This window comes from Vulpes lagopus, chromosome 18, assembly GCF_018345385.1.
Source record: "Vulpes lagopus strain Blue_001 chromosome 18, ASM1834538v1, whole genome shotgun sequence".
NCBI lineage: Eukaryota > Metazoa > Chordata > Mammalia > Carnivora > Canidae > Vulpes > Vulpes lagopus.
In genome coordinates this window covers 29,505,431-29,531,258 of record NC_054841.1, presented here as the reverse complement: position 1 = coordinate 29,531,258, position 25,828 = coordinate 29,505,431, and the positions used below count along the sequence as shown (strand labels likewise).

The 25,828-nt window shown below is 45.6% G+C and overlaps 2 protein-coding genes across 3 annotated transcripts in view; both read right to left on the bottom strand.

Moving 5' to 3' along the window:
* The window catches only part of PTPRA (protein tyrosine phosphatase receptor type A), a 165,704-nt gene continuing 139,876 nt past the window's right edge, over nucleotides 1–25,828 (bottom strand). For both annotated transcript variants that reach the window (XM_041732618.1, XM_041732619.1), the window contains 12 exons: nucleotides 23,017–23,114; nucleotides 21,750–21,869; nucleotides 20,826–20,992; nucleotides 20,192–20,327; nucleotides 19,353–19,502; nucleotides 18,094–18,187; nucleotides 17,722–17,798; nucleotides 17,112–17,246; nucleotides 7,666–7,791; nucleotides 7,434–7,585; nucleotides 1,398–1,533; nucleotides 1–639 (listed from right to left, as the gene is read on the bottom strand). In XM_041732618.1, the coding sequence (XP_041588552.1) occupies nucleotides 565–639; nucleotides 1,398–1,533; nucleotides 7,434–7,585; nucleotides 7,666–7,791; nucleotides 17,112–17,246; nucleotides 17,722–17,798; nucleotides 18,094–18,187; nucleotides 19,353–19,502; nucleotides 20,192–20,327; nucleotides 20,826–20,992; nucleotides 21,750–21,869; nucleotides 23,017–23,114 (1,466 nt within the window). In that variant the 3' untranslated portion in view covers nucleotides 1–564. The remainder of the gene's footprint in view (nucleotides 640–1,397; nucleotides 1,534–7,433; nucleotides 7,586–7,665; nucleotides 7,792–17,111; nucleotides 17,247–17,721; nucleotides 17,799–18,093; nucleotides 18,188–19,352; nucleotides 19,503–20,191; nucleotides 20,328–20,825; nucleotides 20,993–21,749; nucleotides 21,870–23,016; nucleotides 23,115–25,828) is intronic.
* Nucleotides 1,542–6,203, bottom strand: LOC121478265 (ATP synthase subunit d, mitochondrial-like). The gene is made up of 2 exons (XM_041733207.1): nucleotides 6,172–6,203; nucleotides 1,542–6,013 (listed from the first exon to the last, which is right to left on the bottom strand). Exons 1-2 carry the CDS (start codon nucleotides 6,201–6,203, stop codon nucleotides 5,476–5,478), a joined length of 570 nt encoding a protein of 189 aa, XP_041589141.1. The 3' UTR covers nucleotides 1,542–5,475.

Below are 25,828 nucleotides of genomic sequence, written 5' to 3'. Positions count from 1 at the left end.
TCAGGGAGTCAAAGCTTTTATTACCTGATAATCCCTAGTGTGGTGCCAGAGATACCGCTCTGGTTCCTTTACTCCCCACAGTAGGTTGTGGTGGTGGTGGTGGGGAGGGTGGAATGGGGAGGGATTATTTACAGAGCAGGAAGGGAATAAGAACCTGAAAGGGGTGAGGGAGTGGGGGCACCAGGACAACCAATTTCCTCAAGAGCTGTGAGAACTTTGTGCTTTTTTTCTTAGTTGATGCTGAGCTACCTGGAATGAATTTTGTGTTCCTTCTTTAGGAAAAGATGTCTAAACCAAAGAATAATACAGCCCAATTTCCAGGCAGAGGATTTCACGATATCAATCCAAACATCACACTATTTAATTCCCCAATAAAACATTGGAAAAAGGACTATCAGTACTAACACATTTACATATAAAATCTCCACCTAATAGGTAATAGAAGCCTATGTACCAATTTCTAAAACAGTTATAAGATATATACACAATTTTGGGTATATTAACAAAACAGAATATTACAAAATATTAAAGGCAAATTTCCTGTCCACTGGATCTCATCACCTCTTACTTGAAGTTGGCATAATCTGAGAATGCATCAATATATTCCTGCACCACCTTGTAGCAGAACTCATACTGTTCCTGTAGAGCAAAAGGAGGGGAAAAGCCACCGTTATTGAAGAGAATCAGGTACGTGCAATTCTGACAGACCAGTTTTTTAAAAGATGGGAACCTGAGGGAAGTGAATGTTTTTGGACTTGCACCTGAGCCCTGACCTGCCTGCGAAGTTCTGATAGCGTTCTCCTTCTGGGTTGAGTATAGCTAATTTTGTCCTGATGGAGGTGACCAGAAAGGAAGATGTGGTCCTAGGTTTGCAGCAGTTAGACATGAGTGTGAAGGGCTGGCAGACCAAGCAGGTGGGGAGACGGCTGTGTGTGGCCTGCACCTCACCATGGTTGCCAGACTGCAGGTGCTCTGGCTCTCAAAGCCTCATCAATTCTGAAACCTCTTAAAATGTATTTTTCTTTCCCCTCATACATGTCTTGCTCTCCGAGGTTCAGGGGCCCTTTTGGGTGCTTGTCCCCATACTCAGTGGTTACTGGTTAATGAGACAGTCAGGAGTCTGAGCAGTAGAGGCGGCATACCTGAGTCTTCCTATCCCAGGACCCATGGAAGAGTGCAGACAAGCCCTATGGGGTACCCAAGCACCTCTTTCTAGTCTTCACAGAGGCCACTCAATTCTCTTCCTGGTGATAGGGCTGTGTCCCTCTGCTCTGTCACCAAGGCTATTCTAGCTGGGGCACCTTGGGGGAATGATGGGCTCCCTGGAAGAGCCTCCGCCCCTGGGCTAGCCCTCACAGAGAAGGGCTATAGATGCAGTGGTAGTGCAGGCAGCTTACCAGTGTCTGGACCATGTGTGGCCTCTGTAGCCGCAGGCTCTTGACGGTTTGGAAGACGTCCAAAATCCCCTCTGCTTTCACCCGTTCCAGGACTGTGCTTAGGGCACAGAAGGTCCCCGTCCGTCCTGCCCCCGCGCTATAATAGAGCAGACATCTGTTACAATCCACTGTGCTGATCAGGTGAAGACAGTGGCACTGAGCACAAAAAGGCCAAGGTGGAGGCTGGTGCTCATGGGAAGGGCTGTCATCTAATGGAGATGGTGGGGTAGGGTAGAGACAGGGGCCGATTTGCTCCTCTCCACATAAGCCCCACACTCATACTGCTCTGGAGAGGAAGGAGTACCCCTGCTGCCTTTCCTGATGCCCCACTTTGTCTGCTTGAGGGACTCGCCCACTGGACAGTGGTGGAAGAACCTCTTGCACACTCCCTCTCACCCAGCACTGAGCCTTCACTGTCTATCTATAAATATGCCTGAGTTGTCCTGCTGCCCACTCCTGTTGGGATTCTAGTCTTCTCTTTCTTTTCCTGATGAACCCTGAGCCTCTACAGGGTGTGTGTGTGTGTGCATGCTGATTCTTTTCCATGCCTCTCATTTGCTTCCTAAATCCCAGGAACCCAGACTCTATGACACTATCCACCATGTTCAGTGTCATCAGGTGATTCACTAGACCCTTAATGAGTGCCTGCTGTGTGGCAGGAGTTGTGGTAGGGAGCAATATGCCCAAACAATAAGATATATAGTGTGGGAAGGAAAAAGAGGAACAGGAGTTCTAGGCAGGGTGGTCAGGGAAGGCTCTCTAAGTGAGTGTCACATGAGCAGAGACCTGAAGGTGAGGACAAGGCCCAACAGCTGTCTGGGAGAGGAGTATCTCAGGCACGAGGCAGGATATCTAGGTGCGGGAGCTGTGTAGCTGGATTTGATAGACGGAAGGACAGAAAGAGGGAAGGAAAATGATAAGGGTGAGGTCAGTGCCCTCAGGGAGATTGCCAACCCCCTGGTACACCTGCCTGGCCTGGGCAAGAGCTCTCAGATCAAGTTGGGCCTTGTGAACCACTGTCAGGATTCTAAGTGATGTGGCCTGACTGAAGGTTTTCGAAGGATTTCTCTAGTTCTCTAGCTACTGTGTTGTGAACAGGGGGAAGGTTGGGACAGGGAAACGAATGAGGCCAGTATAACTACTGGGAAGAGCGGATGGTGGCTTAGACAGAGGGGTGCTGCTGGTGGATGGAATGAGAAATACTTAATTCTCAAACTATTTTCCATGTAGAGCAAGGCTGGACATTAGATGTACATGTGTGAGGAAATAAGAACAGTATGGCTTCAAGGCTTCTCATCTCAGTTAGCTGGGGGACTGAAATGCCACTTGTTGATTGGGGGAAGGCTGAGCAAATAGTAGGCTTAGAAGGAAAGATGAGAAGTTCTGATCTCAACTATTTTATTTTTTTATATATATATTTTTAAGATTTTATATATTTATTCATGAGAAACTCAGAAAGGCAGAGACATAGGCAGAGGGAGAAGCAGGCTCCCTGCAGTGAGCCTGATGTGGGACTTGACTTCAGGACCCCGGGATCACACCCCGAGCCAAAGTCAGATGCTCAACCACTGAGCCACCCAGGTGCCCCTGATCTGAACTCCTTCAACTGAAGATACCCTAGTGGAAATGTTGAGTAGGTAACTAGACATATAAATCTGGTGTTTAGGGGAGAGGGTGAAATGGTGATAATGACACAGGAGTTGGTATGAAATCCAGCAGACAAGATGGGCTCACCTAGGGGAGTGGCTGTTAGTTGACAAAGAAGAGATCTAAGGAAGTCTATCTTGGTCCTGGACCACAAATGGAGAGGATCAGCCAATGAGGACACAAACCAGGAGAGAAGCTCTGCTGAAAGCATTCCATAGAGAAGTGAGTGGTCAACTGTGTTTGATATTGATAAAGGTAACAAGACAGAATAATCTCTGGATCGGCAATGTGGAGGTCACCAGTAGCCCTCACAGAGGCAGCTGCAATGGAATGTGGGGGGGAGGTAGAATGGGTTCAAGAGAGAATGAGAAGAAAGGAACTGGGGAGTTAGTTGGAACAAATCTTTTGAGAAGCTTTACTATTAAGGAAAACAGAGGAATAGATGGTACCTGGAAGGGAATGAGAGGTAAGAGTTTTTAAAATATTAAAATGAGAGAAATTATAGCATATTTGTATTAAGATGGTAGTTATCCAGAGGAAAGGACAAAAGGGGATGGAACCAATATCCAAGTGGACGGTGGGTATGGCAGACAAACCCTACCGTGGCCCCCCAAACCCCACCCCCTGGTGTTCATGCCCTTGTGCAATCTCTTCCCCAAAAATGTAGGCGGGATGTGTGAGGTGCTTCTAACCAGCGTCAATGGCAAGTGTGATGAGATGCATGTAACTACATGTATGTGATTATGTTACATGGGATCATAAAGCCTGTCTTGCAGGGAGACATTCTCTTTTTTGCTGACTTAGAAGCAAGCAACCACACTGGGAAGGTCCAGGTGGCAAGGAACTTCCACTTGGGACTTTCAAACAACAGAGGCCCTCAGTCCAGCAGCCCACAGGGAACTGAATGCTACCAACAACCAAGGAAGCTTAGAAATGGATCCTTCCTGATTGAGCCTCAGATGGGAACACAGCCCTGGCTAACACCTTGGTTGCAGTCTTGTGAGACCCTGAAGCACAGGACTAACCTAAGATGTGCTCAACTGCTGACCACAGAGACTGTGAGATAAATGTATGTTGTTTTCAGATGCTAAGTTTAAGATGCCAAGTTATAATATTATTACATAGCAATAGATAATTAATGATTAATGCAGCTGGCTTCAGAGAGGGGTCAGACAACTCATCCACTGAATAGGAGGGAATCAGGGTCCACAGCACCACTGCAGGGAGATGGGCAGTAGTGTGCTGGGAGCATATGGAAGTTCTGATTGCTTCTCTATTCTTAGTCAAACAGAAAACAGCGTCTTTTCTTAAATATGATGACAGAAGAGGTGGTGATAGTATCTAGGTTTGAGAGGAGGTGTGAACTAATCATCTAGGACAAAGGCTGGCAAGCTTTTCTGTAAAGGGCCAGATAGAAAATATCTTCGGTTTTGCCAAGAAGAGAAAAAATCAAGTTCTAATTGCACAATTCTGACTTCTTGTATGCTGAGCAGCAGTGTGAGACAAGGAGGGCACCACATATGGTCTCGATTCTTTGCTGCTGGAGCACGAGAGCAGCCAGTACATAAAAAGGGCAGAGCTATGTTACAATAAACCTTATATATGGACAATGAAATTTGAATTTCATGCAATCTTCATATCATTAAATAGGTCTTGATTTTTTTTTTTTAAACATTTTAAAATGTGAAAACAGTTCTTGGCTCGCAGATCCACACAAAACCAGGCAGCAGGCCAGATTTGGCACCAGGCCCTAATATGTCCAGCCATGGTCTGGGAGAATGGAGGGTGCAGAAAGACACCAAGGCAGCACTAAGGGCCTACTACAAGGCCGGTGGTCAGGAAGGTAAAACGAAGCCTGCAACCTGGTGCTTTTTTTCAGCCTCATTCAGCTGCATGGTGCTGATGCAGGGCAGCTAGAGAATCTGGGGTTTGCAGAGAGAGGGTAACCAACGGAGACAATAAAAGTGTAGGGAAGGAAGGATTTATCTGGACAAGCCAAAGAATTATTTTTTCTTAAGTTTTTAATTTTTTAAAAGTAATCTCTACCCCCAGGGTGGGGCTCAAACTCACAACCTCGAGTTCAGGAGTTGCATGTTCTACTGACTGAGCCAGCCAGGCGTGCCAAGGAATCTTTGTGATTTTGCCAATCCAATGGGCACAAAGCCATGCTGCACTATTTTCATTCTCATTTCTCAGAATATTACTAGTAAAGTTTAGCGTCTTTTCATGTTTACTGTCCATTTGTATTAGTTGGTGCACTTTGCCATTTCTTTCTTTTTTTTTTTTTTTCCATATCATTATTTTTAATGTCCAACATTTATAATATGAAGGCCAGGGCTTTCTCCTCAATTCAAGTTTATAAATTTTCTTTTTTTTTTTTTTTTTTTCAAGTTTATAAATTTTCAATTGGCTTGTGAGGCCAATAGGGATACTTCTTGTCTAATTTGGTTTCTGGGAAGACTTCATTCAGGTCCTCCTCAATGGTCATCCGATCAAACGGAATTATGTTCTTTATCTTCTCCAGCTCTTTTTCATATTCTTCAATCCTGGCTTTTGAGAGGGACAAAAACTCAGCACAGCTTCTCACATCTTCTTTTTCCTCAGCATCCACCTGGACAGTGTATTTATCCTCTGGCGCAGGAACCTTCAGGGCATTAAACTTCTTCTCAAAGTCATCTACCAAGCCAGCCTTTGCCACATTGGCCTTGTAGTAAGCCCAGTCGATAGCAGGTGGTTTCTCAGGAAGAGTAGCCAACCTGGAGATAAGCATCTCATTCCAGGATTTCAGGGAGGTGGCAATGGTCTTCTGGTTTCGGGGTATGATCTCCCCAAAAGCTACCCAGTCAATGGTTTTTAGAGCAAGTTTTTGCCCAGCCACCTTGAGATCCTTCACCGACCCCGGCGGCCCACAGTCCACAGCCCATTTATTTCTTTAAAATATTTTTAAAGTACTTTCTTTTGTATAGGTAATAAATTAGCATAGTTCAAATTTCAAAACAGCCCCCCAAAATGAAAAGCTTCCTTCATATTCCATTTTTTTGCTTTCGGATGCATTCCTGGGAAAGTGCCAATGTCCTCAGATCCTCACCTGTCTGTCCTTCCAGAGATATTTTTATGCATATACCAATAGAAAAATATATTGTTTTCAAAAGTTTATTTATTTAAATGATCTCTATACCCCATATGGGGCTCAAACTCACAACCCGAGATCAAAAGTTGCATGCTCTACCCACTGAGCTAGCCAGGTGCCCCCCAACAGAAACACATGTTCTTTCCCTATGTCCCATTTATTTTGCTCACAAAGCAATACATCTAGAGGATTAACCCATACTCAGTATATAAGCAGATTCCTCATTAATTTTTGCAGCTCTGTAGCATGAGATCCATCATAGCTTATTGAGTCAGCTGCCTATTAACATGTTTAGATAATTTACAATCTTTTACTATTATAAGCAGCACTTTAATCCTAGTGATTATTTCCTTTTGGCCACTTGAAGCATATTGACTGGATATATTCTTAGAAGTTTCTTTGCTCATTTCTCTTTCTCTAAAGGTTTTTTGAGAGAGAGTGCACATGAACACTCCCTGCTGAGCAGAGAGCCTGACATGGGGCTTGATTCCAGGACCCTGGGATCATGACCTGAGCTGAAGGCAGCTGTAAGCCACTTAGGCACCCCCTCCCCCGATTTTTCTCTTTTTAAAAACCAATTTGTAGTGATTTATAATATATTCTTTCTTCTCTAAGACTTCTTCCCCCAATTATAAAAGCAATTCAAACTCATTGTAAATTTTTTTCCTAAAGTGCAATCTCAAACAACATGCCCCAAACAAAATTCACCTCTGCCCCCCAAAATGAGTCCCCTTACCATAATTCTTCTGTCAGTGACAGCAATCATGACCAGTTACCCTGGTTTAAACTTGGGATACACTCTACACACTTGACTCCTCTTTCACAACTATGTTTTCAGTCTTGCTCATTTTTCTTCAAACTATTCTCAAAATAGTTACCCTTTTCTCTTTTCTTGTGTCTCTTAAGAAGGCCAGACCCTCACCCCCACTAGTGCCCATGGTCTCTCCACTGTCAGTATCCTCTGCTGCTCTCCTGTACCACCCCATCACTATCCCAAATGCTTCCCTGTCCAATATTTTAACATCACTGGTTCCCTAGTACTTAAGGCAAAGTTCAAACACCATGATCTTCTCTTATTATCTGGCCCTATGCTGGCCACCAAACTCAACTGCCAGGTGCTCTGCTCATCAGTACTGTTGTTGTCTGGCTTTCCTCACTGTCGCTTCCCCTGCCTGCCTCTCATTGCTTTCTCTCCCACTCTGAGGGCTGGGGAGAGGTACCTGCAGTGCACGGTGATGGGGTGGTTCCCTGACTGCTGCTGCTGCTTCTGTACGGCCGCAATGATGCTGATCATGCCCTTTCCATCGCTGGGGATGCCCACTTCAGGCCAGCCGTGGAAGTGGAACTGCCGGATCTGCCGGCTCTTGTTCTCCTTTGGAAGAAGTGGGATCAGAGAGGCAGGGCACCCTGGCTTTTCCCTGCGGGAGGAGCTGCACCCCCCAGCCACCTTACCCTGGTGTTGGTGACCAGGAGGTCTCTGACAGTGTAACTCTCACATTCCTCCTCTTTCTTCAGCTCCACTGTGATGTCTCCATAGGACACCACTCCATCGGAGGGCCAGTACTGGGCACACTTCTCCTGGAGGGACAAACGGGAGATGTGAGGTGCTTGGAATACCATGAATAGAAGCATGGCTGTCCTTTGAGCTGCCTGCTCCCGTCTTCCAATTACCACCTCTTATAGGACGTCCTTCATATCCAAAGTGTCAAAAACTCAGAGTGTCATTACATTACTTAATATCACTCCAATTAACTTCTGATCCTCACTAGGACACCTACAGCTGACCCTTGAACAACACAGGGTTGAACTGCATGGGCCCACTTATACACAGATTCTTCTGGATAAACACAGTACAGTAATATAAAGTACCAATTTTCCCTCCCTCCTTCCCTTCCCCTTCCTTCCCTTCCTTCCTTTCCTTCCTTCTTTGATCTTATTTATTCATAAGAGGCACAGAGAGAGAGACAGAGACTCCTGTAGGGAGCCCGATGTAGACCTCAATCCCAGGGCCCCAGGATCCCACCCTAAGCCAAAGGTAGACGCTCAACTGCTGGGCCATCCAGGTGTTCCCCTTATGATTTTTTTAATGATATTTTCTTTTCTCTAGTTTACTTTATTGTAAGAATACAGTATATAATAGATAAAACATACAAAATATATGCTATTAATGTCACTGATCAGTCCTCAGGTCAGCAGTAGGCTATTAATTATGTTTTTGATAAGTCAAAAGTTATATACAGGTTTTTTAAATTGAAGTATAGTTGACACATGCTACATATGTTTCAGGTGTACAATATAGTAATTTGGCAAATCTATATACCAGTGTAGCTACCATCTGTCACCAAAGAACACTATTACCAGACCACTGACTAGATTCCCTATGCTGCAGCTTTCATCCCTGTGATATATGCAGGTTTTCGACTACACAAGGTAGAAAGAAGGGGCTGGGAGTCAGTGCCTACCTAACCCCTGTGTTGTTCAAGAGTCAATTGTATATTTAAAAACTTAATTCCCGGGGCAGCCCGGGTGGCTCAGCAGTTTAGTGCCATCTTCGCCCCAGGGCCTGATCCTGGAGACCCAGGATCGAGTCCCACGTCGGCTTCCTGCATGGAGCCTGCTTCTCCCTCTGCCTGTGTGCCTGCCTGCCTCTCTCTCTCTCTGTGTCTGTCATGAATAAATAAATAAATATGTAAAAAAAAAAAAAAAAACCCTTAATTCCCTTACTGGACATAATCACTTAGCCTTTTGGTTTACTTTTTTACAGTTTAATTTGCAACACGTGACAGATCTCTGAAGAGCTCTGACCATCATTTCAGCTGCATTCAACACTTAATAGGGTGGAGGAAGAGGAATGAATGTTTTTGCTCCAATTTCTTTTCCCTTCTCCTTTGCTCCCTCGGGGTGTTTCCACCTCTTATAGGAGCTTACATATGTCAGACTGCTAACCCAGAAAAACAGAGCCCCACTGAAACTACCATCCAGCCATGGTGCTTCAGTAGAGCCCAGGGCACAGCATCCTCCCCTCCCTCCTTTCCTTCCTCTTGATTTTTCAATTTGCAATGGCACCTGCATTTCTGTCCTTGCAAGTGAATAGGAGAGTTTACAGCTTGTCTTTGCTGGCACCTGGCTCAGTTTCTTGTACAGCTCTATGTGGGCAGGGGCTGCCTCTTTTCATCTTTGTCTCTCTAGCACCCTGCACACTGCCTGCGTGTGTGGTAGGCTCTCAGTAACTGCTAAATGAATCTGTTCAATGTTTGCAGAATAAGTCAGGCTATAAATACGTAAATAAAACAATATAGCCAACTGTCCATTTCTTTAGAGCATTTGGGGGAAGATCTTAGATTTTCACTATTGGCACTTTTAAAATCTTCAACCATAAACATACTTTATACTCATTAGGAAAATTATGAAGAGTAGAAAAATAAAAATAACAATCTTAGTCCAAATAAAATCATTACTAAAGGCCCATTTTAGTGACTCTTTTCGCTTTTCCTATGTGTGATAATTCATTATCTCCTTTATAAATGATGCTGAGCTCATTTTAAACCACAGAATTATCAAAGTGGTAGATCAGGGAAATGTCACAGACCAGTGCTTTTCTACATGTACCCACTCAGAGCCCTGGAGATGCTATGGGGGTTGGGGCTCTGGGCCCTCTCCTCAACCAGAATGGCTTAAAAAAATTCTAATTAAGGCTCTTAAACAGAGATTATGTTGGTTTTCAGGTCACTGGTGGGTGGAATAAATTTTGCTACTCCATTTTCTTCCCAAATCTGCCCTCACACAGTTTACCAGCCAGGACTAACAACTGGGGCTTTAAAACCATTACAAGTGCTAAGATTTAAATGGGCTTGAGAGACACGGGGTGTATGACCGAGAATCACACTATGACTAGAAAAAGTGTGGTGGTCCCACACCTTATGGCTTGAGACCTTAATTTTGGCAGTGGGGTATGACAAAAGGGGCAGACTGGAAGAGGGCCACCACAGATACAGAGCTAGGGAACTAGAGCTGTGGACAGGCAGTCAGTCCACAGTAAAAGCAAATGGGGAGTCTACTGTGGCTGGTCTAAGGGGTACAATTTCTCAAGGTGATTATATGTGGTTGGGACCGACCAAGGGGTTAGATCAAGGCTGCAAAGTGAGTTTCAGTTCTATAGGTGAGCAAGTAAGGTGTGCCAAGAGGAGACAACCCTGGTAAACTTCTGGGGTTAGGATTTAAGGGATGATGTAAAGAGAAGCCACAAAAAACAATTACAGATATTGGACAAATGGCAGCAACTCATTCTCCTCAGCCAGGAGAAAGTACAGGGTTTATTTAATTTAGCTCTCCCAGTGGGCACAACGCAAACAGAGGAAGCAGGCTGGACTTAAAAACAAAGCCAGCTACTTAAGAGGAAAAAGGCACCATGTGAGGGCAACAGCAGTCCAGAGGCGCCTCTCACATCTGTGGGGAGGATACCGGTAAAGAGAGTGGACCCTGAAGCAGCACTAGTTCAGGAGGCTGAGTTAAGCTGCTGGAAGGCAAAGTTTTGAGGGAGGTTTTGGAATACTCAACAAGAGCAGCTTCAGTTTAGAGAGAGACCTATTGGGGTAATCCTCCTCTGGGTCAAAGGAGAGGAACCCCCTTCCTCAGGAGGCAGAACGTGGGCCTGGGAATCCGAAGCAGGGACCAGCAGTGGCTGTACCTACTGATGCCCACGGCTACAGAGGCCTGGGGATCTTGCTAAGGGGGGAGACTCACGTGAGAGCACGGAGGTGGAGACCAGGCCTGTGCAGAACACAAAGCAGTGACAAATACGGGACCCTCCTGTCAAGGAGTAGTAGGCTGTGACCCATCAGAAGCCATGCCTCACTTAACAGCTAGATGGCAGAAGGGAATGAGGGAAAATGGAAAGCAGGAGATTTAAATTAAGCAAGTGACACTATAAGGAAAGAGGGTCCAATTCAAGTCTTGGGACTAGATGTCAACATGAAAGGCTCTTAAATTTTGTATGATGGATATTTTCCCTCAGGACCTCAGGAAGCTCAGAGAAGACTTTAAGGAGTGACTATAGTTAGAATTCTATTTTTTTAAAAAAAGAATTTATTTATTCATAAGAGACACAGACAGAGGCAGAGACATAGGCAGAGGGAGAAGCAGACTCCATGCAGGAAGTCTGATGTGGAACTCGATCCCAGGACTCCGCGATCATGCCTTGAGCCAAAGGCAGACACTCAACCACTGTACCACCCAGGTGTCCCAGGAAGGGAGCCGGACATGGGACTTGATCCCAGGTCTCCAGGATCACGCCCCGGGCTGAAGGCGGTGCTAAATCGCTGAGCCACCTGGGCTGCCCCAGAATTCTATTTTCAAAATGATCTCTGGCTGCCATGCGAAGAAGTGACTAAAAGTGGGTGGGAGTGGAATCGGATAGATGGCTGTCAGGCTACTTCAGTGGTGCAGGTTTCAAGGAGGGGTCTGTTGCTGCACTGGAGAGAAGTGGACATGCTCAGTGTATGTTAGATCTCACTGATGTGGGAAGAGAGGATAATGTAGGAAGTGAGGAAAGGGCAGTAATGAAGGTAAACTACTGGGCGCAAGGATCTTACTGGAAGTAAGATCACTTACTGAGATGGTAAGAGCGGGGTGGACTAGTATGGGGGAAGGAGGAAAATCATGTTTCATCTGGGCCAGGAGTCTGAGATCCTTATCAGTCGTGTGAAGATATCCAGTGGGCACATGGATACACCAGTCCACAACTGGGAAGTAGAGGCTGCGTTAGAGACACAGATCTGGGGACCTCTGGCATACAGATAGCATTTCAACCCACAGGACTATATGAAGCCCTCAAGGGATAGTGTGTTAAAACAAACAACAAAGGGTTAAGGCCTAAGTCAACTTCAACAATTAGAGGACACAAAGAGGAGGAGGTGGTCACAAAGGAAACGAAAGTTGCTGCCAGGCCAGTGAGGGGTTGACATTGAATATTTCAGATGCTGCTGTAAAGGGTCAGAAAGAGGAGAAGGAATGGCAAGGAGGCAGTCATCAGTGATGCTGATGGAAGTATTCTCAGAAGGAACAGGATGAGGAGAGAACCAAAAGGAGGAAGCCAATTCTTCAAAGGTGTTGTGCTAGGAAGGAAGGGGTGCAGAGAAGTAGGATATAGAAGGAAGAAACCATGGGACACGAGAGAGATTTTTGTTTTGTAAAGACAGGAAATGCAACAAGGCACAGGCTGGTTAGAGTAATGCAGCAGAGAGGGAACTGCTGATGGAGGTGAAGGAGAAGGACTGCAGTAACATGCCGGAGGCAGCAGGAGGGCAGCTTGCAGGCACACTGGACATGTGGATGGAAGGGTGAAGGAACCTTTTCCCACCGCAATAGGAGAGGTGAGAGAATGGGTACAGATCTGAGGAGGCTGGTTGCTTGCAGGAGGGAAGGTGAATGCATTCTCATCTGATTTCTTAGAGAAGAATGGGCCAGGCTGTGAGATAAAGTGCCAAGAAAGTAAAAGACCAGGAGGGAATAATGGATGTTAGCAAGGGAGGGATTATAATAATGACATGTCATAAAAACTCTAAAGGGAATAAGGAAGAAAGTGAAAACATGAGGGGAGTTGGGGGCTGAGAAGGTGGAGGAGTCCATGGCTCTGAAAGAGGACTTCAACCACCTCCATTTTGATCTCAGTCTGTACTTTTTTTTTTTTTTTTAAAGATTTTATTTATTTACCCATGAGAACACACAGAGAGGATTGAGAGAGAGAAGCAGAGACACAGGCAGAGGGAGAAGCAGGCCCCACACAGGGAGCCCGACGCGGAACCCGATCCCGGGTCCCCAGGATCACAACCTGGGCTGAAGGCAGCGCTAAACCGCTGAGTCACCCGGGCCACCCTCAGTCTGTACTTTCTGATTAAGTTTTTATTTCCAGCTTCTCTCTTAACTCAGGCAAAAGACCTGACAGGAAAGCATCTAGGGATGGAAACTGACATTATCCCTAAAGCAATAATGACTGTCCTGACCTCTGCAGATGACTGACCCGAAGATAGTGATCAACCTGACCTTTCTGCCACCTGCATGCATCCACTGTCCTTTGTCTCACAGCTCCCTTATGTGAACCTAGAAATGTCTTCAGCACTTTGGACACAATCTTTGAGACATTAACCCAGTATCTTCCCCATGCTGGCCTCACTGAAATGAATTCCTGTTTTATCTCCACTCATCTCTCTACCTTTGGACTGTGGCAAGTGGCCGAATCTGGCCTGTTTGGGAGCCCCGGAGCCAGGTGCTCTGTGCCCTTGGGCCGTGGTCACAGCTCGAGAGATGTGGTGAAAGATAAAAACTTACTGTAGGGGCAGCCTGGGTGGCTCCAGCGGTTTAGTGCCGCCTTCAGCCCAGGGTGTGATCCTGGAGACCTGGGATCGAGACCTGCGTCGGGCTCTCTGCATGGAGCCTGCTTCTCCCTCTGCCTATGTCTCTGCCTCTCTCTCTGTGTATCTCTCATAAATGAATAAATAAAATCTTAAAAAAAAAATAAATAAAAACTTACTGTAATAAGAGGGAAGTAGTGAGGGGGGGGTGCTCTCAGCAGATGTTAAGCTGGGCAGGATGTGGGGTGCCTGGTGTTGAGATCCCAAAGGCAGCACAGATATGATATGGGTAATTTGTCATTGCTGTGATTTGAGTGGGTGGCTGGGGGAGCTGAGAGGCCAGCAAGAGGCAGTAAGCCAAAATCATCAGTAGCTGAGGATGGGAGATGGGAATAAGTACTCAAGTCCAGTAGCAGAATATTCGGGAACAGGGCTTTAATCTCAGATTTTTTTTTTTCTTAAGATTTTATTTATTCATTCATGAGACACACACAGAGAGACAGAGAGAGACACAGGCAGAGGCAGAAGCAGGCTCCATGCAAGGAGCCTGACATGGGACTTGATCCCGGGTCTCCAGCATCAGGCCCTGGGCTGAAGGTGGCGCTAAACCACTGAGCCACCTGGGCTGCCCTAATCTCAGATTTATGTTTTCAGGTTATGGACTCTAGATAATAATATCCTGAAAAGCTACAGTAGAAGCACTTGTGTCTTTTCTCCAACTGCTTTTAACCTCCTCCTCCTCCTAAATAGCACCTAGTTTCTTGCATGGTATGAAGCTGACAAAAGTGATGGGGACACACAGCTTTGTGGCAGGTGTCTAATGCAATCTCGTTCTACTGACTCTTGGATAAGTGGAACACAACCTCGGGTTGGGCTGACCCCATGCAGAAACTGCTGGTACTGCTCGGATGAATAGTCCAACCTAAACTACTAAGGGAATGCAAGCCTTACCAAGCATGTTGGTGGATCCCTCATAGTTAAGATGGAGTAGGAAAAAAACAAAAACAAAAAAACAGGGAGAAGAGAGGATTTTAAGTTTTAATTCTTTTTGGGATTTTAATACATATAAAATTTATAATTTGGGATTAAGACTTTTTCCTAAAAAAAAAAAAAAAAAAAAAGACTTTTTCCTTGGGGGACGCCTGGGTGGCTCAGTGGTTGAGTGTCTGCCTCTGGCTCAGGGTGTGATCCCAGAGTTGTGGGATCATGTCCCACACTGGGCTCCCAGTGAGGAGCCTGCTTCTCCCTCTGCCTATATCTCTGTCTTCTCTGTGTCTCTCATAAATAAATAAATAAATCTTTAAAACATTTTTAAAAAGACTTTTTTCCTTGGGAATTTAAAACCAGGTGTGGGGAGTGGTGGTGTCACAGTTGTATACGTGTAAACACCTTTCACTGTATCATTTAGGCTTACTGTGTTAGTATCTCTGGAGGCGACACTTGACAAGATGGATGGAGGATGGAACAGGAAGTGAAATTCTGTCAGGGGCAGTGAGGCCTTATAAAGAATGTCATTAATATCCTGTTCTGATTCATTTCAGAAGCTTCTGAGGGCAAGAACTGCCGCCTATCTCACTGGCCCTGCAGAGAGGCATAAGGCACAGTGGTGGGTAGAGGGGACTGCAGGCTTGGTCAGTGGCAGGAGACTGTGTGTATGTGGCCCTTTCTCCCATTTCCACCCTTTATTCTCACTAGATTTTCTTCGAGGATGGAAGAGCCTGATAAGCTGAAGGACAAAGTCTGAGATATTCACTGGGCCACATTTTATTGCAGGGCAGTGGACTGAGAGATACTTTTGCTTTCTGCCCCAGTACTTCTACCTGCAGCATGGGCCTGCCCATCATAGACCTGAAGGCAGGGAGTGTGGGGATAATCTCATGCAGGTCCATGGTTTATCTGCACGCACCTTCCATTCTGGCTTATTAGAGAGGGCTGGGAGATATGCACCTAGCTCTTGATAACACAGTAGTTGGCTGCCTTATTGCAGAGCCAGGAACTGTGCCCCAAACCTCTCATCTCATCAGGATTGTTATTAATGGTGAGTGAAGACTTAAGAAGTATGTCTGTTGATGTAGGGACATGATGGAAATTGGAAAGAATAGCTAGTGAGTTAAATGATTAAAATTGAAAAAAATCTTGACATAAAGAACATCAGGGTGTGCAAATATGTTTAAAGCCATATCAAAGGAGGCCTGGGTGGCTCAGCAGTTTAGTGCCTGCCTTTGGCCCAGGGTGTGATCCTGGAGTCCCTGGACCAAGTCTCGCATCAGGCTCCCTGCATGAACTCTGCTTCTCCCTCTGCCTAGGTCTCTGCCTCTCTCTGTGTCTCTCATGAATAAATAAATTAAATCTTAAAAAAAAAAAAAAGCCATATCAAAGTTAAACAAACTATACAAGTACAGAATGGGAAAGGTGTAGCTAATAAAAAATATGTAAAATATACTTAGTGATTTTTATTCTTAAATGGTTGTAAATTCAGTGAATTATCAGTGGGTGCCATCCTTAATTCTTCATGCTACCTCTTCACTATCTTTTGGGACAGACCCCTTGTTACCATCCCTGCTGAGTCCAGGCCATCAGCAGTACTGCCACAGCCTCCTCTCTGCTTGTGGTTGCTCATTCCTAATTTGTCCTCTTCACTAAGCCAGAGGGACTTTCAAAAAAACACAAATTTGATATTGTTAAGGGCTCTTACACTGCTCTATAAAATTCAAAATCTTCACTATGGCTCAGAAAGACTTTTATCAGGCCCTTGCTGGCTTCTCCAGGGTCCTCCTCTCAATTCTGAAGTCACATGCCAGGTATAACGAAGCTCCCATTTACTGCACTGTGCAGCCACAACAGTTTTTAAGATCATAAACACTGTGTAAACACAGACTGAGCCACCTAGCAGTACAGTGAGAGGTGGGGGCAAGAAGGTAGGCAGAGAAAGAGAGACCACTGACATGGAAAGTGCTCAGCAGAGCTGTATAGTTGTGACTCAGGAACAGGTTAGGAGACACCCCACACTGAGTGGGGCTGACCCAAGGGGGCCTCTAGGGTTCCTTACATTCTGAATTCTCAGACAATTCTACTTTTTTTTTCTTTAAAAGATTTCCTTACTATTGAGTTTTAACAGAAGAAACATCTAAGTTATTTCTCAAGTTCTTCTGTCTTCTTTTCTGTAGTCTGCAAAGAGGCCACTCATCTTCCCACAGTTCATTTTTCTGGCCTACAAGGCACCCTCTTCTTAGGGACACTCAGGAGTTCCACATTAGAGCCTTGGTCTGGCTCTGCATCCTTCATTTCACTAGCTCTGCCCTGCCTGGAAGGTGGGAGGAGGAGGTGTGCACAAAGCTAGGCAATGGGAAAACCATCTTTAGGAGAGAAGAGGCAGGAACTGTCTGGCAGCTCAGACCGCATTGCTCTTCCAGTCCTGAGAGAAATTCCTGACTCCTCAGGTCAACTGTTTGAATATGGCTCTTTGGACAGTTTAAGCTAAACATATCTTCTTAGCCCCTCACCTTTTCCTGTGCTGTTTCCCACAGCCCAGGACCTGACTGAGCTCACCTGTCCTCGCTCCTCCAGTTCTGTCAGCATTACGATAGAGCAGGATTTCCACTCCCAGATCATTCGCCAGAAGTCCTCAATGGTGTGGAGAAGAGGGCCCTGGCTGGCGATGTAGGAGTCCTTCTGTCGGTAGCCCTGTACAAGCCAGGTCAATGGTAGGAGTAAGGTGTTTTAATCAGGGAGGGGCTAGCGAAGAAGACAGACCACTAGGATGGGATGGGGCTGCTTGGAGGCAAACTCAACCCAGGCAGACCTCCCCTTTGGTCAAGGACCAAACCCTGTCTGACATGCTGGTCTTCTTCTACAAGGGTGGGGGAAAAGGGGACTGGGGCTGGGATGAAGAAAACAAGAATGGGAAAGGCCAGAGGCTTTCAGCTCTTGGCCGTGGTCTGTGCTATGAAATTTCCCCTCAAGTCATTACTCTGGTGTGAGCCCTCTGTATTCCACATCACATTCTGCTTTCTAGGGCCTGACAGACCTAATGTGCAGGCTGGGTAAGGTTCTGTATTTGACGACAGACTCAAACACAATACTCCCACCCACTGGCACTGCAAGGCCCAGACAAATCTCATGGAGCAGGGGCAGTCCTGGGGACACAGCCATCACTTACGTCAATGAAGGATGCATTCACGTAGTCCGTGTTCTCCTCACCCCTCTTAACTGGAATGATCACTCTGTTGAATTCATCTGCAGGAAGGACAGAAGCTGTGGCTCCCCAACATCATCTGTCCTCTCTAAATCTTTCCTTTCTCGTAGGCCCTGGGTAGGTATAATCCCAGCTGCAATAACATGCCTGTTCCCAGCCCGAGAGAGAGAAACCTCTTGGCGTTCATGCTTTTCTCATTTCCAGAAGCCACTAAAGAACTAAGAGCAAAAAAAAGGCAGTGCCCTAATTCTGGTCTCCAAGTCGATAATGAATTAGTAACCTCAGAAGTGGAAGGAGGGAATACTAAGGCTTTGGAGAGGGGGGGAGGGCTCTTACATGGAATGATCTGTAAAACCCGGTTCTTCTTCATGTTGGCTGGAAGGTTTCCAGTCCGCATCTTGTCATTCTGGATTTTGATTGATGTTAACTTCTGAATTGGGAAGGAGAGGGGAAACATTACTGATCCCTGTAACTTGGTAAGATTATGCCTGTCAGACACGGATCTTCAGGCTACTCTGATTGCATACTGTTCCTCACTGGGGCCCTGACCGCCACTTCCACATGTTCTTGCTGGAACACTGTTTCTTCTGTCATAAGCTCAATGAACAAGCCAAGAGTGTTTGGGAAACACTGCCTTGTGGGCTCCTGTGGACCCTTCTGGGATTCCCCGGGACTGGAATTATATGATCCTGGAGCAAGGATCCTAGCTTCATAGGAAGGAGTGTGTCTGCCTTTCTTCTCTCCCTGCTGTTCCACCCCAGAGGCTAGCTTGGACTCTTTAGAAAATTTTATTTTCAAATGCATATGCTCCCTTCTCCTGATTCTGAGGCTCCTTTCTGATCCTTGCTAAAGTGTAGTCCATAAACCAGCAATAGTCTTGTTATGTTAGTAATGCAGAATCTCAGGCCCTAAGTGTTTCCCCTTGCCAAATCAGAACCTGCATCTTAACAAGATTCTGTGGTTATTCCTGTGCATGTTATAGTTTGAGAAGAACTGCTTTAAGGGATTTGGTCTTTCCCACTGCTGCCCAGAATCTCTTTGGAGAACACTTTATTGACAGAGGTGTGACATGTTCCTTAGGTGTGCTGAGAACCACTGTCTAATGGCAACAGCAGAGGTCAGCAACCACGGGCCAAATCTGGCTTGCTGCCTTTAAACAGACTTTTATGGAAACACAGCCATGCTCAATTGGTTTATGAGCATCTATGGCTGCTCTTTAAAATTTTTAAGCAGTTGCAACAGAGACCAAACAGCCTGCAATCCTAAAATATATACTGTCTGGTCCTTATAGAAAAAGTTTAGGTTGCTGTAGATTATAATCACCTGTGTGTGTATGTGCGTGGGTGTGTGTGTGTGTGTGTGGGGGGGGGGAGTGTGCAGGGTGGGTTGGGTGCCTCAGAATCACCCAAGCAATTCTAACATGCAGGATGGGTTGAAAATGACGAGGTTATGAGTAAAGGGCCAGAAACTCACCTCTTAAACCATGCACAAGGGGATTCCCCATTTGTTGCTAAATCTCTGAGAGCCAAGCATCCCATATTCCCCAAAGCACGTGGATTCTTCAGTCTGGAAGAGGGAGTTCAGCTCCAACTCACCTTAAACTCTTCCTCTAATCCATTGTTGCTGGTCCCTGGGATTTTGTTGTAAATTTTCTGCAGGTGTGTTTCTAAAGAGGTCACCTCTAGTTCTGTATCTCCATAGAGATAATGCTCGAGAAGGGCTTGGTATATGAAGACATACTGCATCTGAAATGCCACGATGCCCGAGTTCCCAGTTACACATTACATGGTCTCTGTGGTGCCAGATTCCCCCTTACCCTCAATTCACTCCAGTTCACTTCTCCTTTGCCCTTAGCAAGTATAAAATTATTCACCCTTGTTGTGCCAGTTTAGTGAGGCAGGACTGTAATGCATGAGTCCTCTGGGGGTGCTTAACTTGGGAGGGAGGGTCCTATTCTGGCAGCCTCCTAGGGCAGAAGCCTGGAGATAAGGACAAATCCAATTCCTGCTCATTCTGACAGTATAGTTTGAAGGGGTTGTCTAAATCTGGTGACACACAAAACCTGTGCCAGCCTCTGGTGCTGCGCCCTTTGTACCCCATGCTTCAACCACAGAGCTGATCCTACTGCTGCTCTTGGATATGGTTGAGCTGAGTCACACCTTCGTGGGCACTGGTTTTCTCAGCTGCCTGCACGTGTGCTTCTCTCAGGACCTGTTTCGTGTCCTTAAAGTCTAGTGCAAATGACACCTGCCTCCCAACTCCAGTAGGCGTAACCTCCCCTGTGCTCTATGTCTCTTTAACACAATTCTTAAGAGTCCTTCATCACACTGCATGACGATCATTTACAGTAACCCAGGAGGCTGAGTAATCCATACGGCTATGATGTTTTGATCTTGGAATGTCCCCACCCTCACCTTACCCACAAATCACTCACATCTGTTTGCACCATCTGGCAGCGCTGTGCGCGGATCCGGCTCACAAAGCCATACACGTCCACTTTCCGCTCTGTATGCATCATGTCCAGCATGGCATCAATGACAACAAAGGTACCTGTACGCCCTACACCCGCACTGTAGCCAGAGAGCAGGGGTGTTACTGGGATGGCCAGCATGCCTTGTGAGAGCATACAGGGAGGGGGCAGCAGAAGCCAGGGCTTTTTCTTCAGGCCACCAAATTCTAATTCTGAATGGGGAATAGCTGGAACACTCATAGAGCCAACAGCCCCACCATACCGTGGACTCCGTATCTTTAGTTATCAGGACCAGGACCATGCACTTAGAAAGTTGTGAAGGCTCCAAGCACATAAAGCAGCACTCACTCTAGCTTTCTGGCTTCATAGCAGTGGTTTCCCCACCCCCAATCTCGGAGGACTGCCCTTCCCTCTTTCCTCAAATGCTCTATACCCAGCACCAAAACTTAGTCTATTTGGCTGCTGCCCTGGGACCCTAACAGCTTAGCTGCTCTTCGTTAGTATCCTGTCCTCAGCCAGGGCCCTTGTGCTTTCCCTTGCTCTGACCATAGGAACAGAGTATGGTATAAGCGGGGAGCCAAGGGTCAGCCACACTGACCTGCAGTGGACTACGATGGCCCCTGCAAACTGAGGGTTACAGGCTTTCACCTTCTTGAGGAACTTGAGCATGCCGATAGGGGTGAAAGGCACCCCAAAGTCTGGCCAGCTGGTAAAGTGGAACTGAGTGATGAGGCGCTGTGGCTTCCTGTTGGTCACGTCGCCCACCTGTGGAGTGAGGAGATCCTGTGTGTTGGCCCTGATAACCTGGGGTAGGGCAGTGCCAGGGGAGGGAAGGGGAGGCTTTGGGGCTGGGGCCCAGGCCAGCTGTGGTAGTCAGTGACAATGGAGAAGTGAGAGTGTATCCAAGGAAGTGTTAACCATGGAGAGAGGACTTCTTCCCAGGAACTCCATGGGGTAACACAGGGCTGTTACAATTATTCTCAGCTGACAGAGGTGAAATGTGAAGTTCAGAGAAGTTAAGTGACCCTGTCAAGGCCTCAGAACTAATTTATGGCAAGGTCAGAACTAAAATACAGGTCTCCTGACTCTTGGTAAGCCCTCTTTTCACAGCACCACACAGCCCCTCACCTGAAGGCAACCTTTGCTCAAGCCTCCAGAGTCACTCTAGAGGACCAAGAGCAGGAGCCACCACATCCTTAATGTCAGGAGCCTTTGAGGTAAGAAGAGGTAAGCCAAGTACCCAGAAGATTATACCACTTCCTGATGCACTTGGTTTATACCTATGATGACCAAATTCTATCTCAATAAAACTTTTTTCTCTTAGTCGTGAAAATGCTCCTTCTTAAACTTTGATAAAGTTCCCTGGGAGTTCAGATCTCTGGTTTCAGAGTCTAAACATACCTCACACTCAGTGAGACTCCCGACCACCCTAAATAAGAGTGGGGGATGACCCAGTCTATTCCACCCTCTTAGTGTCAGCAGATCCTAAACAAGAGCAGAGAAATGAGGTAGGAGACAGTACCTGCTGAATGCAGAACTTCCGCACTGTGTAGTCCACCAGGACGGTCACATCCTCTACTGACACACGGATATTCCCATAGGTCCAGCAGCCTTGGTCTGGCCAGTACTGGGCACACTTACACTGGAAAGGAACAGACATGCATCCCCTGATCACCTCAGACCTCCCGCCCTCAGAGTATGTGAAGGACCTGAAGGAAAGGACCACAAAAGCCCAGACAGAAGTCTCCAGAAAGCCCCCAGAGAAGGCCTCTTCTCTCACTTTGGTCAGCTGTGGACTTATTTAACTGTTCTTTTTTCAAGTTTCTCAGCTTCCATATTGGTAGCAGTATGTCTTGACTTTTACATAGCCCCAGCCCTATACTTCTCATTCTTTACCACCTGTTTCCTCAGTTTAGGGCAAACTGGGAGTTACTTTACCTATGTAAGTGCTCTTCTACAATATCCCCAGTAATGATCTAGGGACAGGACTGTCTGAACTCCTGGAACCAGCAACCTGCTATGAGTGGGTTACCAGGGTGGAGTGATGCCTTCTCTGATGCCTGGGCCTTAAATAGCTTCCAAGAATCAGAGGTCAGGTCGGAGGAAACGAACCTATAGCCTAGCCCTAGTGCTGTCTCTCCGAAGCACTGTAGTGCTGCTGATTAACATATCCAATACCCCAGGGTTGGGATCAAGGTAACTTAAAGGCCAGTCTGGGAAAAGACTGTCATGAATGAGAGTTCCTCTCTGGGGCTTGATCCAGGGCTCAGGACTCATTCTGGCTGTGACACAGTGATAGGGCTGGCCAGGCATGGACTTGGCAGCCCCAGCCACAAAAAGAAAAGGACTAGTCAGAAAGCTGCTTGCACAAGGATCAGGCAAGGGCCTCAGATTCCATTGTACTCCACAGGGTCTCAGTTTATATAGCTCCCACTGCTAACTCAGAGGAGGTAGAGGAAACCAGGAGAATGAGGGATTGGAGAGGCCAGGGGGAAAAAAAAAAGATCCTCTGTGGCTTTTCCTTGCAAAATGGCCCAAGTCTTTCTCCCAGGTTGTTTTGAAACCAGGGTGAGTTGTCTGACTCACAGACACGGGAAATGTGCCCTAGGCACAACTCTGAGGTTCATCTGAGATTTCCAGGCCCTAGGAAAGTCTGGTAAGCACACTGGTTTGGGTTCTGCCTGGATGAACGAATGACTGGCACAGGAGCCACAAAGGATGGACAGCCCAGGCTCAAACACAGGAGTTCCTCTGCTGGTCATGCCTACCTACCTAATTTCTTCACTCACCTCCTTTCTCTCCTTCAGATTGGTCACCATGACAATGGTGGCTGTGTTTTGTTCCCAGATCATCCTCCAGAAATCATTCACTGTTTCTTCTTTTGGTCCTAAAGTAGCCAATAGCAAAGATGAGGAGAACACACACCAAGGGGAAGAAATCTGCTGGGAAATTGGGAACATTCATTCCTGACTTTTGGAAGCCTGTGCCCACATGTTCAGTTAAATATCCAATCCATCTATCCATCTACCCACCTACAATGAACATTTCCCATCCACCCTGTGTCAGGCACTTCACTAGTTAGTGAAGGGGGGTGGAGATTGTCAAAATGTAAAGAGAACACAGATAAGTCTCCCAAGGATTTTATAGATGAGAATTGGAAACCGTAACTGCTCACTAAATACCTATGCTATTGGCTACACAGTGAGCTAAGTGCTTTATATCTCATTTATTCCTTATCATACTCTAAGGTGAGTGTTGTTAGCTATAGAGATGTTAGATGACTTGCTCAGGCTAGAGTTTAAAATTTATCCTAACCAGCCTTTTCCAAAAAAGACCCTGAAAGATTTTAAACTAAAATGAGGGAGCAAATAAAGAAATGGGATCTAACATAGGATAGAGGCTAATGGAAAGCCCTGGGTATTGGTGAAGGAAAGGCTCAGGGATGATAACTCTCACGGAGGCTAGAGGGCAACCAATCCAGAATGGAACTGAAGGAAGAAGGTTCTAGAAGGATCCCAAGATAAAAAAAAATTAAACTTACAGAAATTAAACCTCATATATCTGAAGGTACTGAGAGGAAATATATACTTCTAGTGGAGAGTTTGGGAGGAAAAATTCAGTGCTAGGTATGTAAAAAACTATGTAAATAAGAAAAAAAGGCAATTGTTAACTCTTGGAAAAGAAGAAAGCCAAAAACTGTACAAAACATCATACTACATACTTCAGTGGTAAATATTAGTACAATAACAATAATATAAATAACATATATTACCTGAACCCTGAACTGTGATTTAACTCTATTGGGGGAATGCGGAAAAGGGACACATGTATGCATGTCTGCCTGAGTGTGAGAAAGTCTGTAAGATGATTAAATAAATTATCATCTAGTTCTTGCTTTGGCAACACATATACTAAATAAATTCTCATCTATCATAAGAAGTCATCAACAGATAAAAATGGTTGAATTAGAGTAAAAAGGTGAAGAGCAAAGTGGGAGAACTTTCTTTTTATATGCCTTGTAATATCTTCTGACTTTCTTAAACTTTGTATTCTCTTTGATAAAAAAAATAGTAATAAGAAAAACAAATAATGACAGAGTGGGCACATGCCAACAATATGTACAGAGACAGAATGTTCCACTGCCTGGCAAGGTTAGGAAAAATCTCTTGGAGGTGGTGACATTTGAGCCATGTATTAGGGTAAATGAAGTGGATCAGAATTTAGAAAGGGGATATAGGGAGAAGAAATGCTCCATGCAGAGGTGCAGGGGATTGCAGCAAGAAAGAGCATGAGATGTCTAGGGACTGTAAGGAATTCAGTGAGGTTATTGTTTAGGGTACATGGAGTGGTAGGTGATGGAGCTGGAAAGACAGGTAAGGTACCAGAATCTAAAGGGTGAAATCAGGCTAAGAAAGGCTTGATTATGCATAATGGAAAACCACTGTAAGATTTTCATGAGTCCTAACAAGAGTTTTGCATTAGGAAAGGCCATTCTGGTGGAAGAAATGCAAGGAATAAGGCTGGGACCTAGAGGATCCATCAGTAGGTTACTACAACAAACTGGAAGAAAAATGGGGAATAAGGCATGTGTCAAAGAGATTTTGGAGAAAGAAATAAGAGGACCACAAATATTCAGGGCAAGGAACAGGTAGGAGATCTGCATGATCCCAAATCTGGTGTGGTTGATTAGGTGGACTGCCTTCCAGTCATGGAGACAGCCAGAGAATAGAGGAGAAAAAGCAATTTGGGGGCTGAAGAAGAGGCATATTTTAGTGAGTTTTTTTTAATACAAAGATTTTATTTTTAAGTAACCTCTACACCCAACCTGGGGCTCAAATCCACAACCCTGAGATCAAGAGTCTCATACTCTACTAATAAGCCTGCCAGGCGCGCCTAAGGCATATTTTAGTTTTTGATGCTGAAGTATCTGTGGAGGTATCCAGGTGATGGGGTAGAAAATTAGTTTGAAAAAGTGGCTCAAAAAGTTTAAGAGTCAAAAAAAAAAAAAAGTTTAAGAGTCAGCAGTCACTCAGAGGTGGATATTAGATGAGGTCTCTCAAAGAGAATACAGAGGGGGAGAAGAAAAGAAGAGGTCAAACAGAGAATGTGGAGATCTTCAGCACTGTTCAAGTTTAGATAGAAAAAGCCTGAGAGGAAGACTAAGGAAGAGCAGATGGAGAAGCAGAACTGAGAAATGGTGCCATGAAAGACAAGAACGGAGTTTCAAGGAAGTAGTCATCCACAGATTTGGGGAGAAACTATATTTAAGAAGGCAGAAAGAAGAATAAGAGCCAGAGAAGGAATATTTAGAAAAGTGAGAAAAACTGAGAACTGAATGTCAGGAAGTAACAGGAAAATTTCAAGGAGTGTGAAGTATTATGGAGAGGTTCAAAAGGATGGGAGTCTGGGAAAACGTCCATCAGAAAATTATAGGTGACCTTAATTTAACAAATATTTTAGCATCAACAAGGCCCCCCATGGCAAATACAGAGAGGAAGAGATTGTACATGACTGTTGGTGCTAAAAGGAACACTAAGTAGGTTGGCAGCTGAGCTGGGTTTCAGAGGGTAGATCTGACTTGACAGATGGCTACAGAGGGTA

What these genes read in the sequence shown, in the direction of transcription:
- LOC121478265 (XM_041733207.1), bottom strand. Translation starts at nt 6,203, where the DNA reads ATGCATAAAAATATCTCTGGAAGGACAGACAG. An exon ending in ATCTCTGGAAGGACAGACAG is followed by an intron (nt 6,014 to 6,171) that starts GTGAGGATCTGA and finishes AATATTTTAAAG; the next exon opens with AAATAAATGGGCTGTGGACT.